The 14766-nt window shown below is 56.9% G+C and overlaps 1 protein-coding gene and 1 long non-coding RNA gene across 5 annotated transcripts in view; one reads left to right on the forward strand and one right to left on the reverse strand.

The window, feature by feature from the left end:
• Positions 1-11746, forward strand: part of LOC114008482 (uncharacterized) — an 18366-nt gene extending 6620 nt beyond the window's left edge. The window contains exons 2-3 of the long non-coding RNA XR_003550011.1: positions 8267-8367; positions 11681-11746. This is a non-coding gene — a long non-coding RNA (uncharacterized LOC114008482). The remainder of the gene's footprint in view (positions 1-8266; positions 8368-11680) is intronic.
• Positions 1-11771, reverse strand: part of USP2 (ubiquitin specific peptidase 2) — a 29651-nt gene extending 17880 nt beyond the window's left edge. For 2 of the 4 annotated variants that reach the window (XM_006152312.2, XM_027773370.1), the window contains exons 1-2: positions 11692-11771; positions 2194-3011 (exon numbers count right to left, since the gene is read on the reverse strand). In XM_006152312.2, the coding sequence (XP_006152374.1) occupies positions 2194-2970 (777 nt within the window). In that variant the 5' untranslated portion in view covers positions 2971-3011; positions 11692-11771. Of the gene's footprint in view, positions 1-2193; positions 3012-6113; positions 6193-9414; positions 9501-11691 lie in introns of those variants that run through there. The other 2 variants (XM_027773371.1, XM_027773372.1) reach the window with 2 other exon arrangements.
• Between the last annotated feature and the right edge of the window lie 2995 nt (positions 11772-14766).

The raw sequence follows: 14766 nt of genomic DNA on the forward strand, positions 1-14766 counted from the left end.
GCCCGCACACCCCACTGGTTGGTGTTGTTTTAAAAGCCGGTAGGTCTGGGACTCGAATCGCAGCCAGTCATGTGGGAATCCAGTGCCTTAATGACCATGCCGCCTGCTGGCCTCAAGAACTCCTCTCTGGGGACCAGCAGTTAGCTTAATGGCTATGTCGCTGGACTCCCATGTAGTCAACTGAAGTTCAAGTCCCGGACCTGGTGGTTTAAACTCACTCTGGGCACGTGTGCATGTGTGCCCAAGATGCCACGAGGAGACTGGAGGAGAAGGGATTGCGGCGTGGCCATCCCCCCGGGGGGTGATTTCTTGCTTTCTGTCTGTCTGTCTCTCTCTGTCTTCCTGGCAAGTGCATGTGCCCTATAGCAAAAACCTTCCCCCCCCAAAAAAGGAAGCCCTCTCTGAACAAATGGAGGGAGCCCCTCCCCTGAGAGCCGCTTTGTGGTTGTCCCCAGGACAGGCAGCACCAGATGTGTCCAAGTGAACACCGCTCCAGCCAAGCAAGGCATGTGGCCCTCTGCAAATTCATACCTCTCACCCAGCAGGCCCTGTTGTGACACAGGTCTCTTCTCCCGCTCCCTCCTACGCGATGTCTCCAGTACGGCCCTGCCTTGTCAGGGGAGGCACCAGCTTTCCTGACTCCCAGGGCACCTCACAGATTGCCTAGCCAGGTTGAGGTTGTAATGTTACCATAGCTGTCCTCTCAAGACCTTTAGTTTCGATAAGCCTCAAGGCCTGTGATCCAATGCCCCGCCCTGAGTACTGAACCTCTGCTCTGTGAGTCTGAACGAAGCCTCTAAGCAGCATTTCTGGCTGTGGCATAGCTGGTGTTTCCAAATGGCACAGATCCTGAGAGTAGGGGAGGAGTAGCGAAGGTGATGGGGGAGACACAGCACCCAACCTTCCTGTCCAGTGGCTTGCCAGTCTGTCTGTTCATCTGCTCATCCACCCATCCATACCTTCATGCACGCATCCATTCATCTCCCCGTGCACTCCCCGCCCACCTACCACCCACTCATCCGTTTGTCAATCTACCTACCCACCTTCCCACCTGGCCACTCACCTGTCCATTCATCCATTCTTTCACCCATCCGTCCATCCATACAACCAGGTCACCTGAGCTCTGTGCTGTGTAAGGCACATGGCCAGGGATCTAGAGACACCATTGCTTTCTGGTCCTCTCAGAGTGCGCCACCTACTGGACACACGGATAACTACAGGAAAGGCAGCCGGCAGTCAGGGCCCCCACAGGTGTGTTGAGCAACTAGATGCAAGTGAGGCCGGGCAAGCCCTGGTCAGTCTCCAGCAGAGCCTTTTCCCTCATCTTAACTGAGGGAAGGCTGGGATGCTGAGTCCCTAGACAAACGTTTCCCCAGCTTTCTCCAATGACAAGTACTGCTGTCCAGATAGCCAGGTCCTGAGCCTGCTGTTGTCAGGGCCCTCATGTCTCCTGCCCACATAGAAAGCCAGGTCTCAGGGCTGGGGAGTGAAGCGAGCAGGGGGGATATGCAGGTCCCTCTTGCCACAGGGAGCGCTGGTGGCCTGGGCCCTGGCGTCCAGTCCAGAATGGGGCAGGCCTCACAGCAGGCGCTGGCATGGTGGGTAGAATAGGGGTGGCTGAGAATAGTGGATGTGGGGTGCTGGGCATTTAAGAGCACTCCCAGCCACTCCCAGCACTGGTCCTGCAGGGGGCTTCCTGAGGAGACAGGGAATGCCTCCACCCTCAGCACTGGGCTGCCAGGACATCAGACTCCGGGGCTGACCCCTGTGTTTCGTTTCTTATCTTTTCTTTCTTTCTTTTTTTTGGAGAGGTTTTTGCTATAGGGTGCGTGCACTCGCCAGAAAGACAGAGAGACAGAAAGCGAGCCCCCCACACCACCCCCCAGGGGAGGATGGCCACACGGCAATTCCTTCTCCTCCATTCTCCTCTTGGGATCTTGGGCACGCACGCACATGCGCCCGGCGTGAGCTTAAGCCACCCACCAGGTCTGGGACTCAAACCATGGTTGACTACATGGGAGTCCAGCAACATAGCCATTACACCAACTGCTGGTCCCAGGCCCTCTGTGTTTCTACCAGGACTTCAGAAGTGGCTGGCCCCTGATGAGCCGTCAGGTTTGGAGTCCTGCCCTCGCCTGGCTCTTCAGTGGCTGCCCCCACAGCCCATCACAGGGTCCCTGAGGGGCAACTCACCATGGTGTCTCGCCCTGGGGAGCTGGAGCGGCTGGACCCGGGTGCTGGGCTCTTGCCCTTCTCCCACAGTGTATAGCGGCCGCTGGGTCGGTAGGTAGGGCTGAGGACTTCAGGGACTCGTGAGGGAGGGGCCTGGGTGGGCATCTGAGGCGCGCTGCCCTTGCGGCCATAGTTCTCCAGGTAGTCGGCCAGGTACTCGGAGCGGTTGGCTGCCTGGTAGAGCCCCTGCAGGGCACAGAGCTCCTTGCGTGTGCGGGCCAGCATGGGGCTGCGCCCCAGGTTCCCAGGGTCTATCCGGTAGTTATCTGAAGTCCGGAGGCTGGAGAAATCCCGGGCCAGGTCTAATTGGCTGTTTGACTTCTTCTGGGTCAGGCTCGCCCCCTGGTCGCGGGCATTCACGGGCATGTAGCTGAGGGTGTTGGTGGTCACTCCATAAGGGAATCCACTGCCCCCGCTGAGTCCACTGCCAGAAGGCCGCTCGGTGCCCCGGGTCTGGCTCTCCGCCCGCTTACCACCCCCAATGATGTCATGTCTCAGCAGGGGGCGGCCCCGGTCGTAGTCCAGGATGGAGGAGGGCCCATAGGTACGGGGACGGGTGAGGAAGCTGGTGGGGGGGCCCGGCTTGAAACTAAGCTTCTCCTTCTCCAAGAAGGAGGCGGCCAGGTTGGCCCCGTAGGAGGAGGGGGTGTAGGTGCCATAGCCCGATTTGGCGTAAGGGGCATCTGTGTAGCGGGTCGACTCTGTATAGCGCTTCAGGGTGGAGGAGAGCTGGGACATCCTTCAGGGCGGCACTCAGTGGGGCCTGGGCGCCTCATGGGCTGAAAGACAAGGACGGCAGTCGTCAGAGGGCCTGCTGGGGGACAGGCTCCCGCCACGCCTAATCTCCATCCCCAGCTGGGCCCAACTTTGGAGTTCAACCAAGAGCCATGACGTCGCTGTTCACAGGGCTGGCCAGCTAGTGAGAAACACAGGTGTGCACAGGTGTGCACACAGGCTTGCGTGAGCCTGGGTGCTCACACTCAGTGGGCGTACAAGAGACAAGCTGTTTCTTATAAGCCACACAAGGAAGTCGGTCTCTGCACACCTGTCCACTCCGAGTACTGCCCAGACCTGAGCACACAAGTGGGCCTGTGGCTCCGGCCGCCCTCCGATCTGCACGCCGACTCCCAGCCCAAGCCCACCTGCTCCTCCTCCTCCTCGGCTTCTGCAGAAGCTCCTGACCTCACCTCGGCACGGAGAATGCTGACACTTCATTGGGCTAATGCTGCGTCCCTCCCTTCTGACTTGGGAGTCATAGCCTGTCTGGTCTGGAATGACCAGACGAGCGCCTGGTCAGATCCCTCATGAGGAAGAGGAGGCTCGTGAAAGGAAGTAACAGTGGATTTGTGGGCCGGGGGAGGTGGGGTGAGGAGTCTGAGGTAGCGAGGGGGCCACAGACTCCAGACTCCATCCTAAAGTGCTTCCCTGGACCTGCACTCCTGGCCTGGAGGGTACTCAGTGGTAGAACCCCACCTCCACTGGCCAAGGGAGGTGGACTGAGGGCCCTGCGGCCCCCCTGGATTCCCACATTGTTCCTGGCAAGAGTTGATTTGTGCAGAGGGGGCCCCCTACAGGCCAAATCCTGGCACTGCAGACAGCGCTCCCAGTCCTTGTGGCTGACTTGTGTCTGCTGAAAGAACACACAGGGCTGATTGTGGAGCTTATGAACTCTGGAAGGTTATGTGTCAAAAAAAAAAAAAAAATGGCGTCAGGCACGTTCACTTGCCATAGAGAGAGAGACAGAAGGACAGAGAGAAAGCACCCTCAATGGGTGTGGTCACTCCGGCAAATCCCTTTTCCATCTCTCCACCCTGTTGGGATTCCGGGCTCAGAGTTTTTTAAGCCGCTGAGGATGGGATTCAAAACCCACAGTCAGCCATGGGGATCTGGTGCTCTTAAGCACTAGGCCACAGGGTCAATTTTTTTTTTTTTGTCATAGAGGAAGAGAGAGACAGAGATAGGGAGAGGGAAAGTGAGAAATCATGCCCCCAGGGGGAATGGCCACACCACAATCCCTTCTCCTCCACTTTCCTCCTGGAATCATGGGCGCGCATCCACACGGCCTGATGTGATTTTGAAGCCACCAGGTCTGGGACTCGAACTGCAGCTGGCCAGGTGAGAGTCCAGCAATGTAACCAGAGTACGCCCTCTGCTGGCCCCCAGGGTCAAGCATTTGAACCACTCCGTAGTGCAGGCAGGGAAAGCCATGTTGGGTTGCTCAGGGTTCCCTTAGGGCAGAGCCAGGACTGGAATCTAAGCCTTCCGGAATCTGGCCCGGAGCTCTTTCCACTTCACCATCCCCATTGAACTTGGATCACTGGGGGCCCCCACAGGTCCCTCCAGCACCCCAAACATGGAGGCTTTCCTTCCAATGGAGCTGAAGCGACAAAGGTGCTTTGGAAAGAGGAGCAAGTTAAGGTCAGCCCCCTTTTCTCGAGGGCCATCTGGGGTTCTTGGGGGTCTCGCTGGTGGGGGAGAGGGGCAGAGGCAGAGCCATCCAGACCTCTCAGAGGGGTGTGTGTGTGCAGGGGCTGGTTTTGACTCGCCCGTGACAGGCTAGCTGGGTGATTCTGCACTAGTCATTTAACCTCTGAGCACCGCATTCCTCGCCTCTAACTGAGCATAATCATCATCATCGTGACCCTCCTCACGGGGTGCTGAGAGATAAATGAGATAATAACACGGGAAAGCACTCCGCGATGACAGTGGTCATTATCTCACGCCCCAGCCCCTGCCAGGCAGCCTGGCTCCTCCCTCAGGTCTATAATGTCAGGGTTGGCCAGCCCCTGACCTCAGCCCCGGGGCTCCTGCGTTCCCCCCACTCCCGGCGGCTCCTAGTGAGATAGACGGGCAGGGAGCAGACATCGAGTTGTTCAGCAGACACCAGCTGGGGCAGCCCGCAGCCTGCCCTCAGCCAGCAGCCCAGCTCGTGGGGACAGCGAGGAGCTGGTGCCAAGCCCCAAAAGCCAAGGGCTTGGCAAAAAGCTCTAGAAACCCAGTCCATGCAAGGATTGGGATAGGTGCAGGGTGGGAGATGAGCAGGTGGCCACTGCCACATAGGTCCCAGAATAGTACTCCTTGTCCCTGCTGAGGCCTTCAGCAATTCGCAGTGCAGGCTGGAATCAGCAAGACCTGGTTTACTTAGCATCTACCCTTCTCCCCGCCTGGCACACTCCCTTGCCCACTGCATTTCCCTCTCCACCACTTTCATCCCTTTTTAGGGAGACCATTTCATACAAAGTTAGAGGGAAACCACGGGACGGTTAGACAGGGCGGGGTGGGGTCCTGTTCTGTTTCCCGCAGGAGAGCTCCATCAATAATGCAAAGCCAAAGAGACTCCAGGTCTCAGGAGCAGGGCTCCGGGACACCCCGCAGCCAATCAGATATGCTCCCAGCCCAGGGTATGAGCTCATGGCTCCTCCCCATGGCTCGCCCTCCCCTCTCCCCCACACCGAGGCTCCCAGGGAATTGGTATTCTGTGGGCAGTGCCCCAAGCCCGTGACCTCCCCTGGCCCTGCTAATGACGCAGAAGTGCTAGGACTGAACAAGGCAGAGCAGACAAGGACAGACAGCCCTGGAAGGCTGGACTCCCAGGAGGGCTCCCAAATCCTCCCTCTCCTGTGTGCTCCAATCTGCAGCAGCTGCCAGCCGTCCCCGTGCCCAGCAGTGCTGGGAGTCATGCCATCATGAACACCCCCTGGAAGCTGCCTTAGCTGGCGTCTGGCGTACCGTTCCCACGTCCAGGGAGAGGGTCCCTGTTGTGGCCAAGGCCTTCCTCGCTCATGTCTCTCTTTTCCACCAACCCCTAGGTTTCCCCTTGAGAAAAGTCCCGGCCCCTTCCGAGTGAGAAGACGGCTGGGGTTGGTGCCCCTTGGCATTACCTGGCACGGCTGTCCTGGAGGCTGCAGAGTGCACCGTGGGCGGGAGAGCGGGCTGAGGCCCGCCGTAGTGGTGCTGCGCAAGACCGGGACAGGACGGGCACTCACATGGCTGCGAGTCTCCCTGTTGCCACAGGAACGGCCTGAGCTGAATGGCCCTTTCATGGGGCAGTGGGAGGGAGCCGATTGGCTGGGATCCCCCATCCCTCCCTGCCCAGTGGGGCCCTGCTGCCCAGCTCCTTTCACTGTTTACCCGGAGCTGGCAAGTGCAGGCATGTGGCTCCAGGCGGTGCCTTCCCAGGTACCTGCCACCTTGGACACGGGGCAGTCCCCCACCAAGCTCCTCCTCCATGCCATGCCACAGACATGCCCGACTGCCCACTGTGGTCGGGGTTCCCCGGGGCTTTGCAGTCCCCCTTCCTGGGAGGTGCCGCACAGCTCTACTCCACACATAGCACGGCTTCCCGTCAGGACATCAGAGCCGGGCAGCAGCACTGGCCAGCTGGTGCCCAACACCTATGGAGCCGGCACTGAGCACGCTCGCTTACACGCCACTTCCTATGTCACCTTCTCAACAGCCTCACCCTGCCACACGTGTGGCCCGACCCACAGCTGGGCATTCTAAGTGCGCTTTGTGTAGAGTCCCTGAAGTCTTAGTGCTGGGCTAAGCTCGGATTCTTCCAGATGCACCAAGGCCTCAGACTAACAAACGTCATCGGAAGGGTTAAATGATCAAAGGTAGACAGCGGGTTTGCAATTCAACAAAAATGGGTTCGTGGGGATCAGCAGGTGGTGACATCACTGGACTCCCACGTAGTTGACGGTGGTTAGAATCCTGGACCCAGTGGCTCAAAACTCATGCCAGGCATGTGTGTGCGCCTGCCCAAGATCCCGAGAGGAGATTGGAGGAGAAGGGATTGCGGCATGGCCATCTCCCTAGGGAGTGATTTCTGGCTTTCTGTCTCAGTCTCTCTGGCAAGCATACGTGCCTTATAGTAAAATAAATGAGTCTAAATAAATAAATAAATAAATATGCGTTCAGTAGAGGGACCAGCAGTTGGCATAATGGCTATGTCACCAGACTCCCATGTAGTCAGCCGTGGTTCACGTCCCAGACCCAGTGGCTTGAACTCACGCTGGGCGTGTATGTACGTGCCAAAGATCCTGGGAGGAGAATGGAGGAGAAGGGATTGCAGTGTGGCCATTCCCCTTAGGGGGTGATTTCTTGCTTTCTGTCTCTCTGTCTTTCTGGTGAGCGTGCATGCCCTATAGCAAAAAAAAAAAAAAAAAAAAGTGTTCTATAGAAATCTAAATAGTAAAACTTTCACCTGAAGTTTTTAGTATTTGTAGTTTTGAAGTTATTAAAGCTTAAAACTGCACTGAAACTTGGGACGAGGTGTATTAGCATGCACGACCCTTTCAGTGCTCCGAGTGCTGGGTGCTGTTAGGGCGGTTTGCAGATGAGGAAGCCGGGATTCCTGGGAGGGGTGTGGGTTTCCCCAGATGCCTCTGGGAGCAGTGGCAGAGCTGGGGTAGGACCTGCACCCTTTTGCTATAGGCCCCCTGAAGCCAAGCCCTAGCTTCCCTCAGCCTGGGCTGTCCTGGGGCTGGGGTCCTGCCGTGGGTATGCATAGGGGAAGGATGGCCGCTATGGAAAACAGGTATCCACACACAGGGGCCCAGGTCCCCTCAGGAGAGGCCCTCTGGGTTTTCCACTGCAGGTGAGTGAAAGCGAAGCCCAGTGCAACCTGAGCCCGGCACGGTACTGATCGGCTGGCTGCAAGACGGTCCAGGAGGCCTCCATTTCGCCCGGAGTGCCAAGCTCCTGCGTGTCCCCTGGCACCAGGATCTATCCCAACTCAGGGCCCTTTGCCCCCAGGCCTAGTTATGAACATGCCCCCAGCCTCCCACCCTGGCTGCAGCTCAGCCCACCTCCGAAGGTCCCCACATGAGGTGAGTCAGGGTTAAAATGAACCCCGTTTGTTTCTTTCCCTTGCGTCAGCCACTGTCATTTCCTGTTGCTCACGTGAAGGGCTCCCTAACCTGCCCAGCCAGGGGAGGGACTGGCTCCCCAGGAATCCCAGGCCCTCCTGGCCCTGGGGGCAGAGGACGGGTGATGCCGTGTACCTCAGCAACTTTCATGGCCCCTCCGCCAGGTCCACTTGGCTTTCTGAGTGACGGCATGCCAGCTCTGTGGCCCTGCCACTGCCTGCCTCCCCAGCCCCCAGCTGAGTTTCAGAGGTCGGCCTAAACAGAGGTAAGTCCCTTCCCTCCTACTCAGGGGCTCAGGACAGGTGAGTGGAGTCCCAGCCAGTCCTGCCAGGTGCTTGGGAACCTCCACAGTGGTGACCTCAGAGCTTCCCAAAGCTGCTGGATCACAGCATCAGAATGTGCTGAGCCTCCCATTCCTTCGTCTCTGCTCCCTCACCCTCACTCCCAGCACCCCACTCTCGGCTACACTGTCTGGGTGCAAGCATTCAGTCTTGGAGGGTCGGAGGAGGACTGTCCTGGCAGGGACATGGGGCACATGCGGGCGGGGTACATTCAGGGACTCTGTTTCCACCTCTCAGGCCCCAGGAGCCTCAGCTGGTCCTCTCCCCTCCAGTCTCTCTCTGTGACCCACCAGCCTGCCTGCCTCGGCTGGGCAATGTCCAAGGGAATCTGGGCCCATCCCTGTCTCTGAGCTCCCAGAAGTTTCTCTAGGGCTGGGCAGGGGGAGGCAAGAGAAAAGAGATGGGAGATTAAGACAAGAATCCTGATTGGTGGTGAAGAAGTGGGTGGGTCTAGGGCAGTGTTTAGATAGGGTGCTTCTTGATTTGGGGTTGGGGGGGCAGGTCTCTCGACACTTCCAAGGAAAGGGCCTCCGGGCTGTCTTGGCACCCTTGAATTTTCTTTCCCCTCCACCTCTGTCCAGCCCTCGCCTTTGCCGATGAGGAAGCCTGGATTCCTGGGAGGCATGTGGGTTTCCCCAGGTGCCTCTGGGAGCAGAGGCAGTGCTGGGGTGGAACCTGCGCCCTGTCTGATCTGGCCACCCTGAAACCACCCCCGGCTGCCGACCTCCCAGAGCTGGGGCTGTCCTTGGCTGGGTATCCCCCTCCCCAGGGGTGGAGTCCCAATCTTCCTCTCTTTCTGGGCCTTCATCTTTCCTCTTCCTCAGTCTTCAGAGGAGCCCTTGGTCTTGCCCAGGGCACCCGTACCCACCAGGCCCAGAGGAGTGGCCTCTCACATGCTCCCCCAAACTCAAGGTGTCTGGTCCTTACATAGCAGCCCCGTGAAGCTTTAGGGCCATGGGGTAGCTACTGACCTGTATCCGCAGGCACTGGACGGGACAGGGGGCTTCTCCTTCCCCAGCAGGGCAGGGAAGGCAGTGGAGAGCCCAGAAGCTAGAGTCTGCCGGGCTGGGTAATCCGGAGCTCAGGTTACTGCTCTGATATATATAGTATCTTATCTGACCTCGCAGAGGGCTAGCAACTCACTCACATTCCAGGCCCTGGGAGAATTAAAGGGGCAGTGGCATGCCCACCCTGGAGGGCTACCCAGCTGGGCTGGTACAGGGAAATCTCCCAGGACTCTTGGCGTGGGAGTAGGGTACATTTTCAAGTGGAGCAGTAGGGGGATTCAAGGGGACACAGAGGACTGGAAAGAGGATAGAGGATAGGGCCAGCATTGAGGCAAAAATATGGAAAGGAGAGGAGAGTTCCCTGGAGCTGTCGGTCACAGAATTGAAGAACAGAAAGAAGCCTTCCTGCTAGGCCAGCTCCTTCCATTTTGAGATGGAATGTCCGAGGCAGAGGGGTCTATAGCTATACCATCCTGAGCCCCAAGACGGTCTGATTTCACAAGGGTCAGCCCGGCTCATCCTTGGATGGGAGGCAGAATTCAGCGTGTTCATGGGCACGGGCAGGGGAGAGGCAGACAGCGGTCAGGTTTCAGTCTACTACTCTTTCGTAATGGACTTCTAGGCCTGGGCTTGAATTCTAGCCATTTCTTTTATTGGCTCTGAGGTAGTGGGCCAGTCCCTTACACCCTCTAAACCTTAGTTATTTAATCTGGAAAACAGGAATAATAATAGTAAGGAGAATGGTACAGCTCATGACTATGAGGATGAAATAGTGTTTGTAAATTTCCTGGCACACAGCGAGAGCTCAATGAATGACGGTAGCTGTCCGTCACGTCCATTTACTCCTCAAGTCGGTGGTGGTATTAGCACTAGCGCAATACCAGACCCACCTGCCTAGGAAGAAAAGGGCCTCCAGGCTACCCACGCCAGGAGCGCTCTGCCCTAATGCCAGAGAACAGCGCATGGTTTTCTGAACTGGCCCGTGTCCCAAACTGAGGAGGCCAAACGAGGCTTGCTGTCTTCCCAGATGTCCAGTCCCTAGGACAAGCCCCTGTGGGATCCTTTCCCCCTTGCCTAGAAAAACATGGCAAAATGCGGTTTCGCCGAGTCTGCCAGGACAATGCCCGGCCCCTGTGGGGAGGTTTCACTCTACCTGTACGAGGGCTCAGGATTCCAGGGCCACACAGCTGGGCTGGGCAGGGTCACAGGAGGAAGGAGCAGAGTTCTTAGCCTCTCTGGTCTCGGTACACCTGCCTGCTCCCACGATGTGTCTCCCGTTCTTGGTGGCTCTCCCTGAGGACTGGGTGTACCCGGGGCTGCAGCCTCCACCCCTAAGCACAGGCTACTGACTCAGCCTGGGTTCTGACGATGAACCTCAAAGGACGCCCTCATTCCAGTCCTCATTCCCACTCCCGGATGGCATGCAGGCACGGCATCAAAAGAGTAGGGGATGCCCCAGCCTTGGCCAAGCAGCTTTCCTCTCCTCCACCTTCCAGCATGGTTCTGGGGGATGCTCTGACGCCCACGCCTGGGGATGTGAGCAGCCCCTGGCGCACTCTCCTGTTCAGCCCATTCTAAGAACAGCCAGGTGAAGAGGTAGGATGTTCACCCCTCACAGGACAGCTAGGATAGGTGACCCAAGGGCTGTGCCCTGTCACTTGCTTGCCTTGGGGCACTACCTGCCTGCTTCTGGTTTGAGACGCGCCAGGCGCTCTTGCAGGAACTAGGGATACGGGAGATTGGTGAGAATTTCAAAGATGCCTCTTTCTGGTTCAGGATTGGTGGAAAATCTTTCCGCTTAACTGCTGCCCTCCCCCTAGGCTGCCCTCCCCCCTTTGGCAAACTGACTGGAGGCAGCCCTCCACTCTCCCATCCCCAGCTTTAAGAGCAGAGAGTAAGTGAGCCGCATGCACAGTGGGGAGGAGGCTGTCAGTGTCCAGGTGTCACTCAGCCAGCAGCAGATCACAGAGCACAGCGCTCTGGACTTGCAGAAGCTGCATTTCCTTAGAACACAGTGATCAGCACACAGATGGCTCTTCCTGGCACCCTGGGCTGTCAGTTGGCAGCTCCCCTTACACAACTGGCACCCACAGCTGGAGCTCCCCCCCGCGCAGCTGGCCCGCGCCCTACATGTCTAGTGCCCATTCTGCCCAGGCTGTCGTTGACACCTCACTTTCTGAGCCTCAGACCAGCACTGACCTCCGCATTCCTCCTCCCCGATCGCCGACAGGTGGCACATACCTGCCTCTTCTCGGAGGATGGACGAGTCGAACCGGGCACGAGCATGGAGCTGCGGGTGAGTCCCGGCTGGTACTGGCGCGGCGCAGCGAGCAGCAGCTGACGCAGAGGGCTCCCTGGCCTCGGCTCCTGCCCGCCTCTCCCCCACCTCCGCCGGGGGCCCAAAAGGGACCTCCCCGGGAAATCGGCGCCACCCAGCGGGCAGCCGCCTCATTGCGCGCGGCGCGGCAAAGCCACACCCCGCGTCGCGCGTCACTGAGACGCTGCACGGCTATTGACTTGTTCCCATTGTGGCATCATTAGAGCCCGCCCAGCGAGGGTCTCCCAGGTAACCGATATATACAGAGAACCACGTGGAGGAAAACACGCCAGTCTGGAGGAGGTGGAGTCGGAAAGAAGCGGACTGGAATGTGACACGGCGGGGCGGCTGGAAGGTACTGGGAAAGGGGAAGGGTCATGAGAAGGGCGGAACGAGAGCCCTGCGGCCTGGCGACTTTCAGTTTTTAGGGGAGGCGACAGCTTCTGCCCTTCCCACCAGGCTCGGGGAGGCTCGGGGAGGTCCTGTTCCTCCGCCTCTTTTCTTTTCCTCCACTTTTTTTTTTTTTTTTAGAGGTTTTTGCTAGAGGGCGAGAGCGCTGGCCAGAAAGAAAGAGAAACAGAAGGTGAGAAATCACCCCCAGGGGGGAATGGCCATCCCTTCTCCTCCATTCTCCTCTCCGGATCTTGGGCACGCACGCATAGGCGCCCAGCATGAGTTTAAGCTGCTGGGTCCGGGACTCGAACCCCAGTCGACTACATGGAGTCCAGCGATACAGCCATTACGCTAACTGCTGGTCCCATCTTTTCCTTTACTCTTAAAGGCTCTCTCTGCCGCTTTTACTTTCACTGGACGCGGTTAATGACGATGGTCTGAGAGGGTAAAGGGCACCCGCAGGCAGAGGGAGGAGTCTCTTTAGCCTTTCTAGTAGAAGCCGAGACAGACTGGAAGTTTGCTCTTCGCAGTCCTCCTGTGTCATCTTCCCCACTCCTATCATGCTGTGAAGGAGACTGTCAAGGCCAACCCAGGTTTTCAACTTTGCCTGGACAGCTCTCCCTACAAACACATCTGAATCCTTTAATTTTTTTTTTTTTTGGAGAGGTTTTTGCTATAGGGCACTGTGCTTGCCAGACAGACAGAGACAGAGAGACAGAAAGCCAGAAATCACCCGCCAGGGGGGATGGCCACGCCACAGGCCTTTTGCGCAATCCCTTCTCTCGGGATCGTGGACACGCATGCACATGCGCCCGTGTGAGTTTTAAGCCACCAGGTCCGGGGCGCAAACTGCGGGCGACTATGTGGGAGTCCAGCTACATAGCTATTACACTAACTGCTGGTCCGAAGACAGAGACAGAGAGAGAGAGACAGAGAGATATGGAGAAACAGGGAGATAAACATCCCCAACAGGGCCTCCACACTGAGAGCCACGCCCCAGATCACAGGTGCACGTGTGGATGTGCCACGGTGCTCAGGGATATGAACCCAGGGCCTTTCCCATATGGATCGAGTTGTGTGACCACTGTGCTACCACCTGTTCCCTCTGAATCCCTTCTACAGTCCTTTTTTTTTATTTTTAAAGAATTATTTATTTTATTTATTATTACTTTTTAAAAAAATTTTGTCAGAGAGAGACAGAGAGAGTGAGCACAGGTAACGGGACTCAAACCGTGGTTGACCATGTGTGAGTCTAGCACCCTTAACCACAGTGCCACCTGCCGGCCCCTACCTTCTACTGTCTTTTAGATCTCAACCCTTCATGTTCCTTAGGGCCTGTTAGGGTTTGGCTAGTGGTTTGTCTGCCCCCACAACCCTTCAGGGTTTCTGGTTCTGGTGGTGATTGGATGTCCCCCGGTAATTCACATGTTGGGATTTGATTGTATTGTATCAATTAGGTGTTAAGTGAAAATTCCTTCGTGGTGTCCCTGGGTGGGGCCTTTAGATGTGATAATGCCACTAGGACAGGGTCTCTGTGCTTGAGTTCAGGTGGGCTTGTAAACAGAAGGAGTGAGAGCAGAGGAGCAGGGAGGAAGGCACATGGATGCAGACCGCACTCTCCCTGCTCCAAGTTAGGGTGCATGTGCTTTCCAGAGAGAGACAGAGAGGGAGGGAAGCTGAGAAATCACTCCCGGGGGACCAGCAGTTAGCATAATGGCTATGTCGCTGGACTTCCATGTAGTCGACCGCGGCTCGCGTCCCGGACCCAGTGACTTAAACTCATGCTGGGCGCATGTGCGTGCGTGGCCAGGATCTCGAGAGGAGAATGGAGAAGGGATTGTGGCGTGGCTATCCCCTCGGGGGGGGGGGGGGGGGTGATTTCTCGCTTTCTGTCTCTGTCTCTCTCTGTCTGACTGGCGAGTGCATGCGCCCTATAGCAAAAACTTCTCCAAAGAAAAAGAAATCACTCCCCAGGCGGGATGGCTACACCGCAATCCCCTTTTCCTCCATTCTCCTCTTGGGATTCTAGGCACACGTGCACACAAGACTGGTGTGTTTCTTAACCTGCTGGCTCTGGAACTTGAACCACAGAGCTGGCCATGCGGGATCCAGTGCCTTAACCACTGTGCCACCTGCTGGCCCAGCCTTTAGCCATTTTGTGATGCCTTTGGACCTCCCAGCCACCAGAACTGTGATTCAAAAGAAATCTTTGGCCTCTTAAATTCACTCAGTCTCACATATTTGTTATGAGCACAATAAAGACAGAAATTGGCATAGTCAGCAGGATTGTTTGCTACAGATATAGAAACACGTGAGGGCCAGCAGGTGGTGTGGTGGTTAAGGCGCTGGACACTCATGTGGCCAACCATGGTTTGAGTCCTGAATCTAGTGGCTTGCTTTCTCGCTTCCTCTCTCTGTCTCTCTCTGGTCAAATTAAAATAAATGAGTGACTAAGTAAAATATTTTAAAAATAATTATATTAAAAAAAATGTAAAAACAGCTTTGGAAGTGGGTAATGGGCAGGAATGAGAAGACTAGGAAAAGCCTAGATTCTGGTTGAAGCTCAGAACAGTTTTTAAATGAAGTGGTACGCACCCCCCCCCAGT

Source organism: Tupaia chinensis, unplaced genomic scaffold, assembly GCF_000334495.1.
Source record: "Tupaia chinensis unplaced genomic scaffold, TupChi_1.0 Scaffold000348_1, whole genome shotgun sequence".
In the NCBI taxonomy this organism is placed as follows: domain Eukaryota; kingdom Metazoa; phylum Chordata; class Mammalia; order Scandentia; family Tupaiidae; genus Tupaia; species Tupaia belangeri.